General features: G+C 44.2%; 1 protein-coding gene across 2 annotated transcripts in view; it reads left to right on the forward strand.

Annotated features, from left to right (window-relative positions):
• The window catches only part of PAPSS1 (3'-phosphoadenosine 5'-phosphosulfate synthase 1), a 49,347-nt gene extending 24,544 nt beyond the window's left edge, over positions 1 to 24,803 (forward strand). For both annotated transcript variants that reach the window (XM_033160299.1, XM_033160300.1), the window contains exons 6-12: positions 976 to 1,089; positions 2,189 to 2,300; positions 6,299 to 6,504; positions 8,131 to 8,266; positions 11,040 to 11,308; positions 15,955 to 16,184; positions 24,077 to 24,803. In XM_033160299.1, the coding sequence (XP_033016190.1) occupies positions 976 to 1,089; positions 2,189 to 2,300; positions 6,299 to 6,504; positions 8,131 to 8,266; positions 11,040 to 11,308; positions 15,955 to 16,184; positions 24,077 to 24,215 (1,206 nt within the window). In that variant the 3' untranslated portion in view covers positions 24,216 to 24,803. The remainder of the gene's footprint in view (positions 1 to 975; positions 1,090 to 2,188; positions 2,301 to 6,298; positions 6,505 to 8,130; positions 8,267 to 11,039; positions 11,309 to 15,954; positions 16,185 to 24,076) is intronic.
• The last annotated feature ends 881 nt before the right edge of the window (positions 24,804 to 25,684 follow it).

Below are 25,684 nucleotides of genomic sequence, written 5' to 3' on the forward strand. Positions count from 1 at the left end.
ATAACGCTGGGGGAGCAGATATAGTTGGACAACTGCTTCTTTTTCTACCATTCGTTCAAGGTAGGGTGCGCGTACTTCTTCCCCTCTTCATTTTATACTTCCAACAGCCCTTTGAGGTAAGCTATGATGAGAGACTGTGATTGGCCCAGAGTCACTAAATGAGCTTCGTGGCCGAATGAGAAGGGCTTTTTTTCTGCCGGAACTCACCATAACTCAGTTCCGGCACAACTCAGGTGAGCGCCATCGCCATTGTAAGAGAACAAGGGAGGTGCCCATGGTGAGTTCCAGAACCTCTTTTTCTAGAAAAATAGCACTGCACGTGAACATTTGGACGCCAATCTCCCAGGTCTTAATCTCAACACTCTTAACCACCACCCTGGGGCTTGGGTTAAGCATTAATAGGTCTAGTTGAATGGCCACTTTTACTGTAGGGATGGGCAATTGGTTTCCTACCTAGGCTCCCAATTCTAAGGCTCCATTTCCCTGTGTATATAACTTGTTTCCATTTAACTAGGCCTCCCCCTTCTTTTTTCATCAGATTATGTACATTCTTGTGGAGAAAGTAGGGTCGAGCCTTTCCTTGGTTGAGAGGTCAGTTCAGCCTTTTTTGGCTATAAGGGAAGACCATGAGACCTCCGGGTATAGGGCGGTATATAAATTCAATAAATAATAATAATAAAAATAAAAATGACAATGCAATCTAAACCAAATCTACTCAGAAGTAAGTCTTGTTGAATTCAAAGGGACTTAACTCTCAGTTAACACCAGAATGTTTTAGAGCCGCTGCTGGATTTTTCAGCAATGTGAGATTTAAGATGATAAAAATGTTTCTGCAGATAACTTGAATGGCAAAAGCACTAGCATAAATACAGGTTACAGCTAGTTTTAAACGACAGCAGGCTGCTGACCTGCAGGACCACCATTTGATATGTAGCATATAAAATAATAATATGTAATTTTGCCTTTTCTTTTCAGGACATTGTACCAGTGGATGCCTCTTACGAGGTTAAGGAGCTGTATGTGCCTGAAAACAAACTTAAATTGGCCAAAACAGATGCAGAGTCTTTACCTGCCCTGGAAATAAATAAGGTAATACAGGTTTGCAAAGGCCACAAAAGTATTTTTAACTTGTCCAGATAGAACCTGTGTTATTTGTGACATATTGATCTCCCAGTCTGCAAAAACTGTTTTGCCACGGAGTCTTCTCTTGCTTACCCCTCGTGATCGGCTGAGTACCGATTTGCAAGCTTGAGATAGCAGGAATTGGGTTCTGTTTCCATGATTCAATTTCCAACTACAATACTGATTGTTCTGCCTTTCAGCCATAATAATAATAATAATAATAATAATTCATACCCCGCCCATCTGGCTGGATTTCCCCAGCCACTCTGGGCGGCTTCCAACAAAAATCAAAATATCACACATTAAAAGCTTCCCTAAACAGGGCTGCCTTCAGATGTCCTCTAAATGTCTGGTAGTTGTCTATCTCTTTGACATATGAAGGGAGAGAGTTCCACAGGGTGGGCGCCACTACTGAGAAGGCCCTCTGCCTGGTTCCCTGTAGTTTTGCTTCTCGCAGTGAGGGAACCGCCAGAAGGCCCTCGGCACTGGACCTCAGTGTTTAGGCAGAACAATGGGGGGTGGAGACGTTCCTTCAGGTATACTGCACCGTGGCCGTTTAGGGCTTTAAAGGTCAACACCAACACTTTGAATTGTGCTCGGAAACATACTGGGAGCATAAGTCTACACACCCCCCCCCCCAATGTGTCAGTGTTTTGGGACAATTTGCCTTACTTTAGGAAGTATCTTATTGATATCATTGAACTGGCCTATTTCCCCTTTCTAACTAGTCTGCCACTGTCTCCAGTAATTTTTTTCTACAGCATCTGTATTGCATCTGAGTAGCTGGTAGTTTAATATAATCACGTTTTTGAAGTCTTCAGTATGCTATGCATTTCCCTTTCCCCACTTCAGTTTACAGATTTATGCCTCTGTTTTAATTGGTTAACTTCTCTTTCTGCAGTCCTGAATTTGACTGTTGACCCCTGTGGCATTCATGCAACTTCATTGATCCCTTGTTTGTTAATGGCTGCTTGTCTCTGTTTATCACTCTGAGCAGCTGCATCCAGATGCAGTAAAGCAGTGATGGGGAATCTTTGGTCTAATACTATCAACTTTCCTGTTTTAGCTGGATATGCAGTGGGTGCAAGTCCTGGCGGAGGGTTGGGCAACACCGCTGAATGGCTTTATGAGAGAGAGAGAATACTTGCAGTGCCTTCATTTTGACTGCCTGCTTGATGGTAAGACACCTTGAAATTTACATACAGCAGCATCAATTTCTGTTGGTCATGTGGGCGGGCTGTGGATAATCAACCCGTTTAGTCCTTTAAAAACATAGTTTGTCATAGGCCCAGTAAAAAATTCAAAGTCAGCTTCATAAGGCACTTCAAACCATGAATCATGAAGCTAGACTATTAAAACTACCCACTGTTTGTTTTTAAACTAGAATCATTGGTTTGAATGTAATGCTAAGCTGAGATTCTTCGAAAGAATCCCGGCTGTGTGTGAGGAAAAGGGGAAAGCTTTGCCCAGGATCCTTGAGGCTTGTCCATGCAGTGCAAAGCCATGTTTTTGCAAATGTGGCCACTGGTAAAAACAAAACAAAAAAATCCTCCTCTCCAGGGTTTTTCCCAAGCAATCGGAGACTGTGTCTGTACTCGACTGATCACTCCCTTGCCCTTTTCGTTTCTCTCTTTGTTATGGGGCACCAGGGAGCAGGGCAGCTTGTTGCAACAGGAGGGGTAGACTCCCTGGATTCTTCAGCAGCCTGTCTCATCTGTTTCCTGGTCCCCCTCCTCTCCTGCCTCTGAGTCTGGTCTACCTTCTGCCACAGTCTCTTCCTGCTCACTAAACGCTGTTGCCCCTTCAGCTTCCGACATCTCCTCCCTGCCAGTTTTCTCCCTCTTCTTTCTCTGACCTTACATCATTGTCCCACCACCAACCCCCTGGTTCTGAGCCTTGTTCCCCTAGGGGGTTCCCTTGGAGGTTCCTCAGATGGTGCCTCCCACCTCTCCTCTGCATCCCGCCAGACCATGACACCACGTATGGTTGAAACCACATACATGAAAGTAATGTAAGATGCACGCGCGCACACACACACACACTCTACACACACATTTATTAATTTACAGTGGTACCCCGCAAGACGAATGCCTCGCACAACGAAAAACTCGCAAAACAAAAGGGTTTTGCGAGTTTTTAGTTGACTCGCGAGACGAATTCGTCTATGGCTCTTTTTCGCAAGACGAATTCGTCTGGCGAGGTACCACTGTAAGCACCGGATCCTCGCCCTGCCGTGTTTTAAAGCTGCAGGGAGTGCTGCTGTTCGCTCCTTGCAGCTTTAAAACGCTGCGCGACGCGGATCCGGTGCGCGGGGGGCGGCGTCGGATCGCGCACGGCCATCCAAAATGGCGGCGCGATCCCCCCGCCCCCCGGAGCCTTGCCCCGCCGTGTTTTAAAGCTGCAGGGAGTGCTGCTGTTCGCTCCTTGCAGCTTTAAAACGCTGCCGGTGCGCGGGGGGCGGCGTCGGATCGCGCACGGCCATCCAAAATGGCGGCGCGATCCCCCCCGCCCCCCGGAGCCTTGCCCCGCCGTGTTTTAAAGCTGCAGGGAGTGCTGCTGTTCGCTCCTTGCAGCTTTAAAACGCTGCGCGACGCGGATCCGGTGCGCGGGGGGGCGGCGTCGGATCGCGCACGGCCATCCAAAATGGCGGCGCGATCCCACGCCGCCCCCCCGCGCACCGGAGCCTCGTCGCGCCGTGTTTTAAAGCTGCAGGGAGCCAACAGCAGCACTCCTGTTCGCTCCCTGCAGCTTTAAAACGCGGTGCCGCGCCATTACAGGGAGCTGTAAAGGCTTACCTTTTTCTCCGGTCGGGAGGGGTGTTGTGCATCGCGTCCATCTTGGATCGACTGTGCATGTCTGCGATCTCCAGACATGCACAGTCGATCCAAGATGGACCCGATCCATCTTGGATCGACTGTGCATGTCTGCGATCTCCAGACATGCACAGTCGATCCAAGATGGATGCGATGCACAACACCCCTCCCGACCGGCGCTGCACCGCGTTTTAAAGCTGCAGGGAGCGAACAGGAGTGCTGCTGTTGGCTCCCTGCAGCTTTAAAACACGGCGCGACGAGGCTCCGGTGCGCGGGGGGGGGCGGAGTGGGATCGCGCCGCCATTTTGGATGGCCGTGCGCGATCCGACGCCGCCTCTCCCCACCGGAGCCTCATCGCGCCACGTTTTAAAGCTGCAAGGAGCGAACAGCAGTGCTGCTGTTCGCTCCCTGTAGCTTTTAAAACACGGCGCGGCGAGGCTCCGGTGACGGTCGGAAGGGGCCCCGGACTTTTTTTTCCCATAGGAACGCATTAATTAAATTTTAATGCGTTCCTATGGGAAACGGTGCCTCGCAAGACGAAATTTCCGCAAGACGAAAAGTCTTGCGGAACGAATTAATTTTGTCTTGCGGGGTACCACTGTATTTTGTGGACTTGTAGGGACCAAAAAAAAAAAATCATCTAGATGTCATTGCTGGAAGGAAAGCTTTAAAAAAAGGAACCTGCCAGGAGACCAGGGGTCATAGTGAGTTTCATAAAGGAGTGAGAAACATGTAAGAGAAGAGCTGATATGTCAAATGTATGGATAGCCATCTGCAAAACATTTGCTCTTCAAATATTATAACCTTGTATACTAAAATTTGTTTCTTTATTGGAAACAAATGTAGTTCTAAGAATTCCAGGTAATAGCTTCCCGCAAGCATAAAATCAACTGGCAATCGTTGAAGCTTGAAGTGATAAATGCAGAACGTTTCTTTGTAAGGAAATGGATATTTAAAACAAACCATGTATTGTTGTAGGATCGCCATGCATTGCAGCAGGCCGTTGGGTGTCAAATTCGCAAGACGTAGACAAAAATGCCACGTTCCAGATTAATTTTGTAGGAACTCCCTATTAATATGTGCATAAGCTTTTTCAGCTTGAACATAAGTTTTGTCAGTGTTACAGTACGTTCATATTTTGGAGTGCTGTTCTTGTTATTAACATTGATTTATTAATTGCCTTTCTAAGCCAGTGTTTCCCAAGCTTGGGACTCCAGCTGTTTTTGGACTACAACACCCATAATCCCCAGCTAGCAAGACCCAGGGATGATGGGAACTGTAGTCCAAAAACAGCTGGAGACCCAAACTTGGGAAACACTGTTCTAAGTGAAGGAGCTTGCCTGATGCCAAAGTGTAGGAACTGCCACAATGTAAGATTGATTTATTACAACTCCAGAACAAATGCTATGTGGCTGTGCCAGTTCTGCGGATCGAAGTGGTTGAATGGGTATATATGTACTTTACCATAGTACTTTTGACACTTGAGAGATTATTGTATTATCCCTACTTGTTTTTATGTGCGCTGCTAACCACCTTAGTAGGAGTGATACTGGAGAATGGATTGCATAAGTAAAGTTAAGCGTGTCTGTGTTTCTACCTACCCCTGCCAAAATGTGAACTTCCTTTTATTTCCTCAAAATGCTTCAGTGGGTGCTTCCAACGTTTCTGCGGCAGTTGGGTATCTCTTAGCATCCGATCTTGTGGATCACCAGAAGGAAAGATGTGTCTCTTTGCCCCAGGCATTAGTTATTTGCTTCAACTGCATGACAATAAGGGCAACTTCAAGCCAATATGGCAGGGACAGTATTGGGAACACTCGTGTGTGCCCTACTCAATTATGGAAGAGCTGGGACTTCGCTAAGTGTTTACTGTTGGGTTGGTGGGTTTTTCCACAAGGCACGTTTCCTGGGTGTAGCTGTGAATTGATGGCGTTGCAACTCTTCCAGAGTGCTAGGAAGCATTGCAACAGCAGCCTGAATGCCGCATGTGTTTGGAGAGTGCAATTTTTTATTTGCTTTGCAGGGAGAATGAATGTTAGAATGAGAGAGTCTTCTGCAACTTGATTCCGTCTTCCAGCTCGGGGCAAGGGATCTCCCACTTGCACCCACAATAGATCTGTTCCTTGTTGCCTTTACCTAGATACCAGTATGGAGAAGTAAAAAAATTCTGCAAAGGATTCCTGAGACAGGCCTATACCTCAAGTGAACCCAAGGCTAGGTAGCCCTGCTATGCATTAGGAAAGGGTGGGCTCTCAGAACAGTAGAGTTTTAAGCACATTTTCCGCCAGGACACCTGGATGACTTTTCCGTTTAGATGACAACTACCATTGCTTTGCTTCCTCTCCCCCCCCCCCCACCCTACAGGGGGAATCATTAACCTGTCAGTGCCTATAGTGTTGACAGCCACAACGGAAGACAAGGAGAGGCTGGATGGCTGCACAGCTTTTGCTCTGCTGTATGACGGTCGCCGTGTGGCTATCCTCCGCAATCCAGAGTTCTTTGAGCACCGGAAAGAGGAACGCTGCGCCCGGCAATGGGGGACAACGTGCAAAGACCACCCTTACATCAAGGTAGCCTTTTGCAAGGCTTGCTAACTTGAAGCCCTTACTGAATAATCTATATGCAAACCGCGGCCCAGATTCCAATCTTCTCTAGCAAATTCTCTCTCCCGTTTGGTACAGCTGACTGCTTGTGGACACATTTTGTGGCCATTCAGAGTTTGGAAGCCTGTCTCTGATGATTGTGTGTGCATATATAGATAGATATGTGACAGAAACAGATTTAGGACGAGCCCCGTAGTCTGCCAGGGAAGATCAGAGAGAATTTTGTCCTCTCCTGTGGTTTATAAATGTAGCCTTGTGTGCGAGAGACATAGAGGAAGCACACCAAAATGAATTACTCAGCAGCGATGACAGGAAAACAGCTGGCTGCTCTGCCTCAGGGCTTGGCTCAGCCGGATCAGAATATTTAGAGCCCAGTCTTCAAGTTAATGACTTTATTTTTTAAAAAATGCTATGTTAATTGTTAAATGGCCCTAATTCAGGTCATAGTTCAAATTCTTAAATGGGGTAGAATGCCAGTTTTGCTGAAAAGCATGCTTAGGCAAAAGTGGATTTTGTGGGTCTGGGTTGGAAAAAAACATTGTGGGGGTGGGGAGAGAACTGCCTCGCTCCATCTATGGGGCAGGTGGGGAACTGAGTTTGTGTGTCCCCCCCCCCCCCACCAACAGAATGAATGCTCTGCCCCAACCACTACTTGTCCTAGGTCTGGGAAACACAATCTGGCCTCTGCCATTGGCCAGAGGAGCAACACTGTAGGATGAGTCGCAGAGCATGTATTCAAGGAAGACAGAGAGAGTATGGCGTAGTGGTTAGAGTGTCACACAAGGACTTGAGAGAGCAGGGTTCAAATCCCCAATCCGCCATGAAGCTCACTTAGTGACTTGGGGCCAGCTGCTGCTTCTCATCCTAACCCACCTCACAGGGTTGTTGTGGGGATTGAATGAGGAGGGGGAGAACCATGTACACCACCTCAGGCTCCTTGGAGAAGAAAGTGGGATATAAATGCAGTAAATGCAGTAAATAAATAAACAAACCACCAGCAGTTTGGCCCCAAGGCCCATTTCCAACTCACCATTTTTGTTATGGCATTGTCAAACTGATCTCCTTCCTCTGCATTTCTCCCACCCCCACCCCAACTCCCTTGTATATGTTTTCTTTTTAATTTGTGAGCTTTTTTTTTTTTTTAACCGTAAGTTATTTTGGGAAAAGTTGGGTGAAAATAAATATGTGAAGCATAGCTTGGTGTGATGATGCCAGGCGCATATAGCAGCTCTGTTGCGAACTAAGGGAGGGCATCTCGAACACTACCTTAAGTAGTCTTAAAGCGTCAACAGTGGCTCCTGATCAATTTCTGGGCCCAATTCAAGTTGCTTGCTTAAAACGCCATAGTAATGTTGGATCAATCAAAGGCATCTTCTTTCCGATAGTGGCCAGTTAACTCCTGTTCCCAGCAAGTGGCCTTAAGTGGCATGCTGTCTCTTGATAGCGGAGCAGAATTCAGTCATTGTAACTATTGGCCCTTGATAGCAGTGCCCAATCCCCAAAGCTGAAATTCAGAATTAAAAACAGCTTAAGACAAATTGCAGGAATAGTGTTGCATGCTGTTGAAACAACTCCCTCCCTTAAATTTCCTAGATGGTCATGGAACAAGGGGATTGGCTTGTGGGGGGTGATCTCCAAGTCCTCGATCGCATTTACTGGAATGATGGCCTTGACCAATACCGTCTCACACCTGCAGAACTAAAGCAGAAGTTCAAAGACATGAATGCTGGTAAGTTATTGCATGAAGAGGGGTGGTGTGAAAGAGAGAGAGACAGACAGAGAAATTCCTCTCCCGCTGCCCAGAAGCTCGCTAGCGATGTCTCTTTCAGCAAAGGGCAGCACAGTACCAGTGGGATTTTACTTTATTTTCCCTTTTTGTTTTCAACAGAACACAATTTCTGTGATTGCAGTCCTTAAAAAAAGCAGTGGCGAAGGACTGCGGTCAAAGTAGTTCTGAAAGTGTTTATGCTTGCCTTCCAAAAAGGTGATCGGCGGTGGTAACAACTTTTGGTGATGTGTGCGCAGGTTTTGCTGCACCTTATCAAAGACTTGCCAGGAAAAGTCCCAGCGTGTGGTGAATCCCACGATCTCTTTCAGTACTTTGACTGTGTTGCCATTGTTGAATTGTCCTAGATTTTCTTGTGAAAGCGAAAAAAAAAGGTTTTGCAAAGGAACAAACCACATGTGTCTCACAGGGAACTCAGAGTGCGATGAAAGGTATTACAGTTTTTCTGAAAAATTAGTTTTGGGAATAGTTTTGCTAGCTTCACAGCCGAGTTGAGAAACCCGCAGCCTGTTAGGTTGTTTGTTTTGTTTTCCATTTTTGTGTTTCGTGTTAGAGAAATAAGGAACAGACCAAGCAGTAATAGGTCTGGCAGCTGATTGTTCTGTGCTGCTTTAGCTGGGGTAGCGAAAGCAGCCTCCTGTACAACACCCAAAAGGGCGCTTGCGGGAAGGTGGCTGAAAACAGAGTTCTTCTTTGAAATAACCAAATTATAATAGGTAGGGCTCCAAGCTTGAATTAATTCTGGCTTTATATGGGAGAGTGGCGGGTTAAATCTCCCATCGGTAGGGTTGATATTTAAGGGTGAACTTTTTTCTTTGAATTTATTTTGGCCCTGAGATATTTCTTTAATGGGGTACAAAGGCATGGCAGCATATGTGCTAAAGTGTTGGGTTTTTGGAAGACAGTACTTTTAGAGTTACGTCATTATCACTGGTAATTCATTCACCTGAGTTAGCTTTATTAAATATATTTCAGAGTCAGAATGCAGATATCTTATTTAAATCTCTCATTGCTTATCCACTGTTGGCCCAGTTTTGGAAAGACTTGGGCAGGGTGTCCTTATCAAATTGGCTTAATGGAGCTTGGCCCAATGGAGAAATTGAACAACAAAATATGGTTAGCTCATGAGCGAGACACAAGGACCTCAATCCGGATTTTTTTTTTTACACACCCAGACTTGTTGTTCTGTGTCTTTAGACTGCTGATTGTGTATTCTTGTGCTGTATTTTCACAATAATTTTTGTTAAGGGTTTTGTGTGTTAATTTTCCAAAAAGTCCATAAAGTTATTTTTTTAAAAATAGAAAAAAGTTTGGTGTGTGTGTGTGTTTGCAGTGGGAAGGAACTTTTAGTAGTTCTAGAAAACATTCTCTAGAATATATTGGACCTAAAGTTTTGCTACCGTACTGTTAGTTTTACTTAAATTGGTCAGCTCATTCAATCAGTTAGAGCTATGAGTAGACAGCATGGGGCACTCCAGATGTTCTTGGACTACAGCTCCCATGATCCTTCACCACTGGCCATGCTGGCTGGGGCTGATGGGGAGTGGGGTCCCATCTGCATGGAATCTCATTAGCTGCCCCGAGCTAGAAGTTAGGTAATGAAATTTAAAACCTTCCGTTGCCTTAAAAAGAAGCAACTTGACATTTACAGATCTTGAGTAGCTTGTTCGGAAAACCAAACATAACAGGAGAACTGAGCGGCTGCACTTTTTTGTAGTTAAAAAAATGAGCAATGAGTATAAAGAGGACTTGTTATACTCGGGTTAAGAAAACTGAGGCTCTAGTCCAGTGATAGGAAGTCATGTGGAAAGAGATTTCCATATGTGGCGAAGTTGAAGTGGGAAAACACACACACACACACACACACACACACACACCACAACCTCTCCATTATGAAAGGGATGAGCATCTTTTTTCTCCCCCTGCTTCGCCCTATGTAGTCACTGATGCTTGCCAGTTGTGATAACTTCTAAAACATGTTTAGGGCAAGGGGGAACTCGGTGCTCCTGCAGCAACGAGTGTTTAATTTTGGGTTGGTTTTTTGTGGTATGCCAATAATGCACACAAAAACTCTCTTGATTCAAGAGAATACGTTGATCGGCCAAGCCTCTTTTGTTTCTTAGTTTTGCTACTCTTCTATTTTCAGCCATTTATCTCATTGAGAGCTATTTAAATATCCCTGTCAGAGCTCTCATCGCTCAGTTCACAGCATTGAGACATTACATGGCCAGTGATGAGAGGGGGCAGCCCTGTGCTGCTGGGTGGATCATTTGAAGGATCCTTGGCGCCAAACGCAGGTGACAATAGCACTGGCGAAATGTCATATGATTGTAGAAAATGCCAGGCAGCCAGCCACTGGCTGAGACTTTAAATATTCCCAATAGAAGTACAGCCCTGTGTAGCAGTGTTCATTGCAGCAACTTTGTTCTTTGATCTCTCAAATGCTTGGCACAGTCAAGCGGACAGTTGTGTTGACGTATCTCTCTTCAGTCGCCTGGCAGGGTTCCTGTCACCCACCCACTCCTCTTCCAGCAGCATTGGGAGCGAAGCCTTTCTGCAAATGATAGACTGTGCAAGGTCTGAAACTGAGGCCTATAGAACATTGCAGGCTGCTTGTCGGTGACGGCTTCTGTCTGAATTAATAACCGTAAAGCATATTGACATCTCTCTCTCTCTCTCTCTCTCTCTCTCTCTCTCTCTCTCTCTCTCTCCTTAGACGCCGTCTTCGCCTTCCAGTTGCGCAACCCTGTGCACAGCGGACATGCCCTGCTAATGCAAGATACTCATAAGCAGCTTCTGGGTCGAGGTTACAGGCGCCCAGTCCTCCTTTTGCATCCTCTGGGGGGTTGGACAAAGGACGATGATGTTCCTCTGTCGTGGCGAATGAAACAACACGCAGCGGTCCTGGAGGAAGGGATACTGAACCCAGAAACAACTGTGGTGGCCATATTTCCTTCTCCCATGATGTATGCTGGACCAACTGAGGTATAATGAGTTGTGTTTTTGTTCTTAGTTCGTCCCAACTGATTTCCCTGATGTTCGTTTGTCAATAAGGCCTCCTTCAGAGGCAACCACTACACTCCAAAACCCTTGCGAGGACTTTCCAGAGTTTGGTTTCAAGGCCTTAAATGGGAGGTCCTTCAGAAACTTCCTGTTTACAGTTAAAGGGGCTTGTTGCGCCATCTCTTCCCCTCCCCTTTATTTTAAAAGTCTTATGAGTGCTCTTTAACAGGCTGAATCGTGGCCAAAGCTGAAAGAGCTGGGTTCTCTTCTTATTCCAGTGTTTTTCGTCTGATCTACATGGCGTTGAGGAAAACAACTGAGAAGGGAACATGCTTTTGGCAGGCTCCTTGACTGAGCAAATGGCTTCGAGGCATGACATGCAATGCTATAAAGATGGCTTTCTTTCAATCTGCGATTTAGAAACATTTGAGTTGCTTATTGGTGGGGATTAAGCTTTTTTATACCCTATTGCCATTTTGCATTTTGTAAAGCTTTTGAGGTCGTTTCACTTCTGGTCCCTCCTAATTGCTTAAAGTCCATTTACTTTTAGGCCATTTAACCTTGCTTGCTGGGGTGGCGGTGAGTAAAATTCATGCAGAAGGCAGAACCACCTTAATTCCAGGATTCAGGTGAAATATATCCTGCCACTTCTTTTGATGATCTTTCTAATCTGTGTCCTATCTGTATTTTGAAAGAGTCTCTCACTTGATGGAGTCTTCAGCCTAGGGGAGAAGACTGGACTAGGGTGAGGTAGCATGTAGGATAGTAAACTCTAATTGGGAAATTCTACTAAAAAGGTGCTAAACTCATAGCGTCAAAGCTGTGGGGTCTTGCATTGTTAGCTAGTTATCATGCCCTTTGTGTGTGTATATATGTTTAAAAAAGGTGTTTGCCTAAAATAGGTGCAGAGAGAGCTTTGCAAAAATTCAAAACAGAAAACTATAATCTTAAGGATTCTGATACTTGGGCAATGCAAGTGTTTTGTGTGGAGAATTCCATCCTTTGGACCCCTGGCATCTTTCTTTCAGGCTTTCCTTTTCAAGACTTCCCTTATCTCCATTTTACATTCCTAAAATGCTAGCTTATTCTTGGAAGAGCACTGCCGATGCATATTTTCAACACTTCACACTATGGGCTCCAGTCTGGAACAGGGGTTGGTTAAATCCTGTTCACTACATTGGAAACTGATAACATGCCTGATCCCTTCACTACTTGCCATATTTATAGTGTTTTCCGAAAACTTTGCATGCGAACGTGCTTTCCCTTGTGGGCTTGAGATGTGCGTTTGGAGAACATGGAAGCAAGGAGCTGAACAAAACCTGTACACACTGTTTTCAGTCATAGATGCAAATAAAATAAGAAATGTTCCTTAATTTATGCCGTGTTTTTCAATGACCTCAGAAAACCATTTGCCAATAGTGTGTTTTAGACGACTAATAAAATACAACTCTTCCTTTAATCATTTTCTGTAGGTCATTTAGAAGACATTGGTACCAGATTTGTTTCTGTAGCACAAATGACTTGCAGAACAGCAGACAGCTGCTAAGCCAATATGGTTATCAACCGTCTGAACATGATTTCCCAGTCAGTAAAGATTTAATGGACATGTTTTGTTAGTTTCAATCTGACATTTTTAAAAAAAAAACGCCTTTAAAAACAAGCTTTTTATGGGGTGCTGTCCAATAAGCTAGGAAATTGTGTTTGCAGCCTATAGGTTTATTACCTATATGATAGCAAAGGATATGTTTGAAAAGTACAGATACTTCTGCAGGAGTGGGGTTGGGGGAATTCCTGATTGCTAAAATTATTGGGGAAGATCAGTGCATAGCGGCTTGTGTCTAACACTATCTGTCTTTTGGAAAACAACCTTGCTCATAAACCTTATTAATTTTTTACCAGTAGGATGGGAATCTTGCTTCCTTGCTTGCTTTGCCTTACAGCAACCTAAAGCAAATAATTTTCCAAATCTGTCCTAAACACCCAGAGCTGGAGTGGCACAGCTGTGCATCAGTGTTTAAATAGGATATACTGGTGTACAGCAAACTCCTAAAAGTTTGGGATAACAAGGGGGAAACCCACATGTTTTTGAAACATACCTCCCTCCAGCTGCAGCATAATCTGTAGTGCATGTCCCTCCTTTTTGTGGTCAAGGTGAAAATGTTTACCACTTGTTCACTCTGGCAATTGTTCAGATTAGCTGCTGGCTGTCATACTTGCACTCTGGTGTGCAGAGGGTTTGGGTGGTAAACTTCTTTTGCTAGTAATCTCTGCGTTTTATAATGTCGTGTTTTGAAAAAGGTTGTGAGTGTGATGGTTGCAGGGGTGCCCAAACTTTTTTCAAAGAGGGCCAGATTTGATGAAGTGAACATGCATGAGGGGCGACCGAAGTTGTTGAGCTTTTTTTTTTTTTAGGATTTAACCCCAAAGTTGTTGAGGTTTATTTTTTTTAAAAGGATTTTACTCCAGGACATATACTGCCATGGGGCTGGATTAAATCGACCGGCGGGCCGGATTAGGCCCCTGAAACGGACCTTGGACATGCCTGGTTTAAACCTTTCTCTGAAACCTGGCATCTGACTTGCAACGTAATGTGCCAGAAAATAAGAAAGGGCATGACTGCATCTGTAGTGGCACTGATGTGTTGCGTTAATGTTTATTTCTGTGCTGCCTTTCAGCCAAAAAAGCTCCCAAGGAGACTCACAAGAGATAAATAAAATAAATAATGTTAGATACCAGATAAAAATCTTTTGGGCAGTATTCAGCACACGGTGGAAAAGCTTAGAGGACACACTAGCCTGGAAGCTGTACAAGAACTTTATTATTTCTCTCCAAGAAGAACAGAACAGCAACAGGAAAACTCCTGATCCTGCTGCAGTGCCACCTAGTGACTAAACTATATAATGACACAATCCAAGCACATCACTTACTATGAAAAGTCATTTCCCCCCGGAATTTTGTAACTTTGCCTTTTGAGTTTTGTTTGTGTTGTCGCTTCTGGGTAGATGAGAAACTCTGCAGTCTTTGACTACTGCAGAGGAGCTTGCAAGCAAGGGGGCGAGGGAGGGAGGGGGGAAAGATGAGTGAATGCAATTTGTCAGATTGCAGTTCTGGAGCTATTCTTAAGCATCCATCTTAAAATAAATAATTTTTGTTGCAAACACTTTTTATTAGCAATTTATTTTATTATGTCAGAAGGATGTGAATTTGAAATCTCCAGGCTGGAATAAGCAAAATAGTGTTGTTGTTTTTCTTGAGCAGAGGTTCTGGAAAAAATTAGGAGGGTCTCAGCTTACTACTTCTCTTTCGTCTGTGGTTGTGCAAAAGCCTCAGAAACTCAGAGATGAATAAAAGATCTCTAAAAAAAAAACCCTCACAAAATTCATCTCATGATTAGGGCTGCAAAGTTGGATCGATTGTTTGGTTAGATTATTCTTATGTTTAAAAACAAAATCTGTCACTTGACTAAAAAGGTGCCCTGGCTAACTCTTGTTGTTTTTGTTTTAAAAAGCATTATAAAAATAGAAGTACATGCTGCTCAGTTGTTTAAGCATGGTGCTGTGATAATGCTAGGGTTGCGGGTTCAATCCCCGTATGGGACAGCTGCATATTTCAGCATTGCAGGGGGTTGGACTAGATGATCCTCAGGGTCCCTTCCAACTCTGATTCTATGACTTATATAAGCCTATATGTTTCTAGGTTTATTCTGGTTTCAAATAAGGGTTAATATTATGGCATAAAACGGTAGCATTGCTGGTGGCTGCGGCAAGGGCTGTTGTAGACTGGCTGTCACCGCAGTAATTGGGTGGGTGATTGGCAGGTGCTGGTGGCAACCAGGCAGACGATTGGTAGCTTTGACGGCGCGTGAGATTGCCTGCGTTTGTCTGGGAGGTGAGCGCTTATCAGGGATACCCCCCCCCCAAAAAAAGCTCAACAACCCTGGGCAATCCACCCCCCCCTGTTGGCAATCTCCCTCCATTTTCTTAATTTGTAGCCCCTCAAAATAGGGGGTGCCTTATACACAGGGGCGTGTTACACACGAAAAAATGTGGTATTTCTCTAGGCAATTTCTCTAGCTTTTTGCTTTCTGCTTCTACGCGCCATCCCACCAACTTGTTGCTCTTTTAAGAATCCAGTTTCCCTCCTTGCCCATGCCTTCCCACTTTAGCTAAGCAGAGTGAATGCATGACTGCGATTGAAAGTTCTTGCTTGGCACTAGTCTCTGTCTTGTCCAGAGGCATGCCTTCATGGTCACTTGATCAAAGGGGAGCTAATTGACTCAAATGGGAAGCCTCCCCTCAAGAGTGCTAGTTTTGACTCCTGGCAGGAAGGTTTCTTTGCCAAGGGGCCGTCTACTGTTTTAGGGAACTGCTGTACAAATTACTTTTAAGTATTGCCTTTCCGAATGGTGTGTGTGTGTGTGTGTGTGTGTGTGCTCACTCATACCTAATAAACAAGTGGGTGACCACAGTAGCTCTGCTCTGGGTGAGCACATGACCTGGAGGCTTACTTCGCAGAGCTGGAGAATGGTTTTTTTTTTTTTTCTTGTACAGCGAGTGACGGGCTTCTTCTCCGGTTTCCATGGCTCCATCCTCGCTTCTTCTAACTTTGCTTTTCCAATATCGTTCTAGGTTCAGTGGCATTGCAGGTCGAGGATGGTAGCTGGAGCAAACTTCTACATTGTGGGTCGAGATCCTGCCGGCATGTCTCATCCGGAGACTGGAAAAGATCTCTACGATCCAACCCATGGTGCCAAAGTGCTGACTATGGCGCCAGGCCTGATAACGCTGGAAATCGTACCCTTCAGAGTGGCAGCTTATAACAAGAAAAAGAAATGCATGGATTACTATGACTTGGAACAGTAAGTTTTTTTCGGGTTTTAAGAGCTGATTAATGTCCCACACAGTACCCTGGATATGGTGATTTGGAATTTGGCTTTGCACACCAGCATGTCTCAGCAGATACCTTCCAAGTAAATTCTCATTTCTCGGGGTCCAAGGTCCATTCATTCCTGTCTTATTTGGGAACCAACCACCCCCACTGGAAACCATTTGGTGATTTTAGCCTGGTATCATGTGACCTTTTTATAAAACCCCCACGAAAACCAACTTGAATCTCCGCTGCTCTGAATTTGCTTTGCCAGTCTGGGTGGCCTTGGAATGAAACCAGGCTGTGTTCCCGCATCTATCATACAAAATACTGCTTTGCCATGATAATGTAGGCCATGTTTCAAATTTTTGTTTCAAACTTCTTTTAAGAGTTTAGTTTCAGGTTACACTTGATACTGTTGTTCAGTTTTACAAGTTTCTAGGTTATATTTCAGTTTCAGTATGTTTATAATTATGGGCAGTCCTTTTGTCTGTGGTACCTGTCTAAAATCCCTATGTATAAATCTTTAATTTTTTTGTTAGCACACTTTATGCAGAATGCTGGGTCATGTAGGACAGAAATCAAATGCAAGGTAGGCTGTACATTCACGTCACTGACAGATTTAAAGAAGCCTGTTTATGCTTCTGATAGAAAAACATACTGTTATCATAGTAAATAAATACAGTGGATCAGCCAATTTATTTTTATTTAATTTAAATATTTATAAGACACACTTACGCTCTACATGGGGCTACCTTTGAAGGTGACCCGGAAACTGCAATTAATCCAGAACACAGCAGCTAGACTGGTGACTGGGAGTGGCCGCCGGGACCACATAACACTGGTCCTGAGAGATCTACATTGGCTCCCAGTGCGTTTCCGAGCACAATTCAAAGTGTTGGTGCTGACCTTTAAAGCCCTAAACGGCCTCGGTCCTGTATACCTGAAGGAGCTTTCCACCCCCATCATTCAGCCCGGTCACTGAGATCCAGCGCCGAAGGCCTTCTGGCGGTTCCCTCACTGCGAGAAGCAAAGCTACAGGGAACCAGGCAGAGGGCCTTCTCGGTAGTGGCACCCGCCCTTTGGAACGCCCTCCCATCACAGGTCAAGGAAATAAACAACTACCTGACATTCAGAAAATACCTGAAGGCAGCCCTTTTTAGGGAAGTTTTTAATGTGTGATATTTTTGTATTTGATTTCTGTTGGAAGCCGCCCAGAGTGGCTGGGGAAATCCAGCCAGATGGGCGGGGTACAAATAATAATAATAATAATAATAATAATAATAATAATAATAATAATAATTATTATTATTATTATTATTACATGTAAAATATCATTGGCAAGCCAAGGCGCTATGTTGCAAAGTTGGTGCAAAATCAGGCATGCATAATTTTGTAAACTTCTAATCTCACCTCTTACACTACTTTTTCCCTAAGCTAAAAAGACCTAAACTTTGCCACCTTTCTTCATAGTGAAGTCGCTCCACCCATATGACCATTTTGGTCACTCTTCTCTGAACCTTTTCCAGCTCTACAATATCCTTTTTTGGGTCAGGCCACCCTACACACCGTATTCCAAATGCAGCCCGCACCAACGATTTGTGTAATGTTGTTAACGATAATGTTTAAGTTTAATTTCCGAGGTTTTTAATTAAGATACACTGCATTATGGAGGAGACTAACGGGGGGACGGTAGTTTCCATAGCATCACCTCTCGTATGAGAGGCAGAAAGAAATTCTGACACCATTTCAGCGCAGTATGCATTTTTCAGCATGAGTTGCGCAAGCAGCCCTAGTGACAATCCTGTTCTGGCTCTGTGCACAGTGTCACAAATCCAATAGCAGACATATTCTGTCATCTGTTGGACTGGTTGGTCACACAGGGTTAAGTCCTCCATTAGAAAGCAGGGCCAGTGAATGTGGTGTTACTTCTGGAGCACACACACACACACACACACACACACACACACACCAGTTTCTGGGAGGGCCCAGTCAGGAAGCGTAGCTGGGAGTTAGCATTCTTGTTTTTATGCTCTGTAGCAACGTCACTCTCTTATTTGTCTCGCTGCTTCGTGTGGACAGGCGTTGTCTGTCACATGGATTAGCACCTTGGATGTCTCGGCTGGGAATGGTGTCTGTACTCAGGGCCTGCACTCGCTCATAGCCAAGCTCTGCCGCGAATCGAACCCCAGCGAAGTTTCCAGAGCAGCCTGCCTTGTGGCGCAGGTGGCTGTTTGCTGGTTGGTGTTAGCCTGGAAAATTTATACTTCCCCTGCTGTATAATAACAGCTCGCCGCGTGCTGTGGCCTTTTCCATCCGTGAGGCACTGTGGTGGTGGGGTGGGGGGAAAAGCATGCAGCTGGGCAAAAGCTTCCAAGTGGTTCTTAATTAATTAGGCTGTGCCGATGTGTTTACTGTAGCTGGATTGGAAAGAAGATGGCTGGCAAGACGTGAAAGCAGAACTCCCATTTGGAATGGTGTCTGCAGCATGAAGTGCAGATGTAGGGTGAAAGATTCTCAGAAGAAGGTGCCTAGGGAGCGGCGCTTTAAATCCCCCTTCAAAAGGGAAGCATGCCAGCTGACAGCCCCCCCCTCCCAGCTTGGCACTCTGGGGGAATATAAGGCTTTGATTGGCCTCCTTTCCCTTCTTTTAATCAAAAAGTCGGAACAGAACAAACTTGTAGCCTTTTATTATTCCATTTCCTGTGCCAGACAGCAGGTCATGCTCAAATCTTCTACATAAATATGGGTATTGTCACTTGAGGAATTTTTGATTAAACAAAATGCAACGATGGAGCAGTTTATTGCCTGTAGAGACAAGCAGCGGCCCCAGAGCACGATACAGATTGTCTGTTCTTCTCTTCCCCTTCCTCTCACCCAGTGCCATTTGTATTTGAATCTGAAAGACGTTTTGGAAACCTTGGCAGGCACCATCCATTTATTTTTTGCAGGCCTGATGCGCAAAGTGGAAAATTGGGAAGGAGTGTGCATAGGGAATGTTTCACAAGGGGAAAGTTAAAATGGGTTTAGTCTTCCCAGAGTCCTAGACTCGTTCTTGGAGTATCAATTGACAGCCTGTTCCGCAATTTTGTAGGTAGCACTTTGTCAAGACTTCTGGACGATGCAGGCAATAAATACAGCAGGAGGGCTTTTGAAGTATTGAAAACATTGATTGTGATGAAAATTTCCCAGTAAAACACACACACACACACACACACACACACACGAGTTTGGCCAGTTATCAGACTGCATATGATGAAAGAACATCTGGCCTATTTAAAAAAATTTTTTTTTTAAAGAGTACATGTATTTGGCCATGTGAGGATGGGTAAATATTATGAGACAAGACTTGGCAAGTCTGCCATATTGTTTTGGTGGTGTACAGATTCATAAGCTTTTATTGGAAGACTACTGTACAATTTAGCCACAGGGCGCTGCTCAGAACAAGCATTGATCAGCATGGAAATGTGTCTCGTAAAAAACTCAAGAGAAGTCCCTTTGGCGAAGTTAATAGTTCTGCGTCTTTGCAATATCTGATGTCCCTTTATCCCTTGCAGAGTTTTTGTATAGCTCTAGGAAGTTTATCTCCGCTTTTGGAGCATACAGTATGTTGTTAGCCCAAGAGAATGAGAGGTGGTTGCCACACGCATGCTTCTTGACTGATGGCTACAGTTTAGCAGGAGGGGCCTTTAGCTTAGTTAGATAAACACGTGCTGTGCATTCAGAATTTGATAGCTCAGCTAGAATGTGTACTACTGCTTAGCCAAGGATGGCAGGAATGACTGACAAGCAGAATTGTGCAAGCAGAAAGGGGAAAACGTGCCCTGGTGAGGAAGAAGAAAAAACCCAGGACTAAAAACTCTTGCAAGTAGCTTTCACTCTTTCCTGTTTTAATAAACCTCTTATTATCCAGCCAGACTAAATGGATTCAGACCAGAAGAGATAAAGTAGTTCTTCAAATGCAGTACATAATATACAGAGTTCTGTACAGTGGTACCTCGGGTTACAGACGCTTCAGGTTACAGACTCCGCTAACCCAGAAATAGTACCTTGGGTTAAGAACTTTGCTTCAGGATGAGAACAGAAATCGTGCGGTGGTGGCGCAGCGGCAGCTGGAGGCCCCATTAGCTAAAGTGGTACCTCAGGTTAAGAACGGACCTCCGGAACGAATTAAGTTCTTAACCCAAGGTACCACTGTATTCCACAAGACGTCATGATTAGCCAGATCAGAAATCTCTTATCAGTGGCTATTAGCCATGGAAACTCAAGCGGGAACGCATTTTGTGGAGGCTGTATGCCGCTGACTGCTAGCTGGATGACATCGGAATGGCAAAGCTGTTGCTTATGTGCCCTGCTTGGGGGGCATCTGATTGCCCAGTGTAGGAAACAGGACACCAGGCTAGAAGGGCGTTTGGCTCAATCCTGCATGGTGCGTATTGTTTTGAAGCCAAAGAGAAACATAAACTTTGCTCTTTCCGATCCTCTACATTTTAATGATTGACACTATGAGATTAGGTTTTTTCAAAAACCTTTATCTTTTCCGTTTATGAATTGCTTCCCATTACACATCCCGAAACAGTTTACAATATAATAACATATGTAAAAGCAGTTTTTTAAAATTAAAAAACAGTTATAAAAACAAAACAGTTTAAAACAACGGCATATACATAAAACCCAATTCAAATCCAAGGCAGATACCAGCTGGGATAAAGTTCTTAGAAGACTTTTAACAGGTGCCAAAAAGACAACAGAAAAGGCATGGGGCTGATATGCAGTGGGAGAGAGTGCCAAAGGTTAGGTGCTGCCTCACTGAAGGCTGGATTGTGCAGAACAGACCTCATGACAGGATGGCATCTGCAGGACTCCTCCTTCAGAATGCAGTGATTGGTTGGGGATGTAGGGGATGAGGCAATCTTTTTGCTGAGGTGGATTTAGGGCAGTGTGACCGGTTCCACCACACTGGGCACTGAGCCTAGGGGACACCATCTTGGGATTTTATGCAGCCGATGCTGGCTAGTGTGATTAGTATAAATCACATGAGACGTCTGAGAAGAGTGTGGGAATGGAAGACTGTCATATCTCTTCTGCCTGAGCGTGTTACTGTGCTGTACTTTCACTTTTGCAGTATGCAACGGGTTGTTCTGCCAGAGCTTGGAGAACACAGGCGTGATTATGGATTCTCTGTATAGAATGTAAATAAAACGTAGTTTAGATCTACGGCTGTTTCCTTCTTCTTGCTGTGTGATGCCAGAAGACGTGTGTGCACTTTTCATATGAGAAGTGTCGCAGAGAGGCACTCTGGAGTGAAGGGACATGCCATTCCGGAGATGTGCCTACTGGTAGACGCTCAGAGGTCCTGGGGGGTTCGCTGTCACCCCAAGAGCGTTTGCCAACACACCGCAGGTCACTGCAACTATGACATAGTGATTTGAGCAGGTGAGAGGTTGGGGGGGGGAGAGATTTGGTCTTGCACAGGGCACAGCTGAAATTTGAAAGACCAAAGTCTGACCCTACTTTTAGATCTTTTTGTTACAAGCTGTATAGGACTTTGTGCACCAATGCCAGCACCTCAGACCTATCCCAGTAGCTAATTGGCAGTCAGTGATGAAATATTAAGTCTTTATAAAAAGAAAAAACATCGTACGATTTTTTTTAAAAAATGTTCCTAAATAGCATAGAAATTTTAAAAAGAGAAATCGGACACTCATCTAGCCAACCTGAGTATAATGGAAGCCTCTATTTGTTAAGGTTCTTAAAGGATGAATGAGTTGAGTGGACCAGATCTCAACAAGCAGAGAATTGCAATCGAAAGAGAGAGAATGACTTGAGTTATAAATCTGCTGCTTAGATAGGGAACAAATGCCTTGAACAGGAACCCAGACATGAATGGGCTTCGAAAAGGTAAAGTATGAGTATACAAACTCAAAATTGTTCACAGTCAAAAGTTGATGGGCATCATCAAGGACTGTTCTTCATGCAGTTCTGCAACAATCCCACCTTGAATTGCATACAAAATAACTGGATATTGCAACTTTGTATCCATTGAATCAAATAAAAGATGTATGCCGCTGTTCTGTTGCATGCACTGCGAGAAAAAACGTAGTCCCTGTTTGCTAAGTGTAGCTTAATACAGACGAATGATCCCTAGCAAACATTTGGCTTCTATTCTCCCCCTCCCACCACCACCACCACCCTGAGCCATATCCAACTGAGGTCAGCGTTTGGCTTATATTTCAAACAAGCTAGCAGAGGATGAGTAAGAAATAGATGCTGCTAACTGAGTAAACAGAGTAAGTAAAGCCATTGCATTTTATTGTTGGATTAATCGCTGTTGCTTCAGAGGATTCAGAAATTCCTTTCTCTTTGCATCCTTATTTTTAATTTGCTTTAATAAAATTCAATCTAGGTACTTAAAAAAAGAAAGATCTCGTGGTGACCTGGATTTCTGGTTTTTGCCCCGTGGGTCATTCTGGCAATTTGATAAATGTTACGTTTCTGATGGTTGGACAGTGTTCTTGAAGCTACTAACATGAGTTTGGCCAAACTGCGAGAGGCAGTGAAGGATAGGCGTGCCTGGCGTACTCTGGTCCATGGGGTCACGAAGAGTCGGACACGACTGAACGACTGAACAACAACAACAACACGTTTCTGACTGAATGAAATACTTTCCATTCTAGGAAAATGGCTTCACTCTTTTATTTAAGGCCAATAATTGCCATGCTAATACTGTCTCCCATAGCAGTCAGCCGGGTACCCAGGCATTGATGCCCATCTGTTTTATTTTTCAGTCTCAACACTGGTACCTGGAGGGATATTGCTTCCAAGAATAGCAGCCCCTTTTTCAGTTATCGGAGTCACTGTGATAAATATGTACTCTCTATATTTTTCTGCTCCTTCTAAGAAGCCAGTAGTTTAGATTTCTTACATCACATTCTGTAGCAATGAATTTCATAAGGTGTTTCCTGCTTGGCAGGGGGTTGGACTGGATGGCCCTTGTGGTCTCTTCCAACTCTATGATTCTATGATAAGGTGATTATGTATAGAAGAACAAATGGTTCATCTTGGCATCTTCTCTCTCTCTCTGTGTGTGTGTGTGTGTGTACGCGCACATGTGCACACAAACACATACATTTGCAGCAGACCTATTATCTAAGTGTGGATCCTTATGCCGTTGAAACGGCACCAGCCACACTGAAGAGGAAGACACCAGCTGGCTGGAGGGTACCCGGAGAGTTACAGAAGTAAAAAAAAAAAAAAAAAAGGGTGGGGTGGGACAATCCCTCCAAATGGCCCGATAAGAACTGAGAGTGCCTGGTGGCCATGGAATGCCAGCTGACTGTTGGAGAGGGAAGAGAAAGGGAAAATGGAATGGGCTATACGGTGAAGGGCATGGCTGGCTGGACTTCTGAACAGGAACATTCCAAAGAGCGACATTTTATTGCAGGTCCAGGTTGTGTATATGGTTTTTCCTATTTGTTCTATTTATTACTGCATATAGAGACGCTGTAGAGCAGCAATTCCTGCACCTCATACCTCCAGATCAGGCTTACTCAAACTCGGCCTTCAAGATGTTTTTGACCTACAACTCCCATGATCCCTAGCTAGCAGGACCGGTGGTCAGGGATGATGGGAACTGTAGTCTCAAAACATCTGGAGGGCTGAGTTTAAGGAAGCCTGCTCCAGATGTTGGACTAAAACTCACTTCTTCCCTGATGGTTGGCCCTGCTGATGGGATCCGTAGTCTGACAACATATGGAAGGCCCTTAGGGTCTAGACTGCTCAGCAGCGGGCACTTGCAGATCACGGTTGTATTTTTAAAATACCAGGTTTAGTCAAAACTGTTGATTCATCCTCCTTTCTTTTGTTTTTTGCTTTTCTTTTCAGCCACGAAGACTTCGAATTCATTTCAGGAACTCGCATGCGCAAGATGGCTCAGGAAGGACAAAATCCTCCTGAAGGCTTCATGGCTCCCAAAGCATGGACCGTGCTGAAAGAGTATTACAAATCCTTGGAAAAGGCTTAGGCTACTTATTTGTTGCAGATCAGCCTTTTGACGTTTGATTTATTAGCAAGAAGGAGGACCACACAATCGCCGTTTTGGTGCTGCTTTGTTGTCATGTCTGTCAGGAAGCATTTCCTCTAAAAAACACCAGGCCCTTTCTCCTTAACTTAGCATCGTTTTCTGCTTCTCTTATGGGTTCCATTACTTATTGGCACCTAACAAACTGCTGGTTCTAATGTCTTCTATTTTTATTACAGTTGATATTCTTGCAGTAAGTTTTCTAAACCTCGTCTTTCTAAAAACATTATTATACCTCTGTGCCCTGCAGTTCTCTGTGCTGCTGAAACACTTCCCCTCCCTCCTTCCACATTATTTAATATATCTCATGTCTTTTTCTGTGTGGGTATGTTGCTCTTCATAGTTTACAGGCTAAATATTTCAGTTTGATTATACCAGCTAGATATAGGTGCTAAATCGAATCAAAACGAAAAAGATTTTTAAAAAGATACTAACCTTGTACTTTTCAGCCAGTGCTCTTTGAAGTTCTTGTATGGAATCTCCAGAATAGACTACACTGTATTGCAAATTAAACTTTCTGTACCAAATCTGTGAATTTTGTGGTTGCCAATCCTCAAGCATTACTGATTTTTTCCCCTCACATACTTGTGGTAGGTTTAACACAGTTGCCTGCTTTTATTTATTTATTTTTAAAAAGTTTTGCAATTTTCTCTCCAACCTCGCCCTGGTCTTCTAACATGACATTAATATTTTTTAGTTGTTGAAGAGCAGGTTGTCACTTCCATTGGATGACTATCACTTAAGAGACACTTTTAGGGAGTAGGAGCAGGGGAGCTACTTCAAAGGTGGTTCCTTAACCTCACTCATTTCTCCTTTCAAAACATGATGGTAGCATACCCTTGATATGGGAAAGATAGTCAGGAATGTCAGTGTTTGCTAGGTACTGTCTCCTCCTTACTTAGACACAATGAGTTGTATCTAGAGATGTTCTGCTCCCAGTAGACCCATTGCAATTAATGGACCTAAGTTAGCCATGCCCATGAATTTCAGCGGGTCTATTTCAGATGCAACCCCCTAACATCATTTCTTGAACGTGCTATGGTAATCAATAGTGCTGTTAGATTGGGGAGGGCCCTACCTCAATGGAGAACTCAGGTTTCTCATGCGAAAGGTCCCAGGTTCAATTTATGTGCATCTCCAGATGGAGATGGGGAAAAGCCCTGGAGACTCACTACTATCAGCGTGGACAGCACCGAGTGAGGTTGACCAATGGTCTTACTTTGTATATATGGAAGCTTCCTATGTTCATCTGAAGTCCTGATCATTCTCATTCCACAGCAAAGTATGTTGCAGTTGCAGGTGTGTAAAAAGCTAAACTAAGCTGCTCGGTATAAACACCAAGGAAAATGAAAAGAGCACATAGCGTGATTTTCCATGCATTTGTTCCTTCACTATTAAGTGAGTAACACTAA

Source organism: Lacerta agilis, chromosome 9, assembly GCF_009819535.1.
Source record: "Lacerta agilis isolate rLacAgi1 chromosome 9, rLacAgi1.pri, whole genome shotgun sequence".
NCBI lineage: Eukaryota > Metazoa > Chordata > Lepidosauria > Squamata > Lacertidae > Lacerta > Lacerta agilis.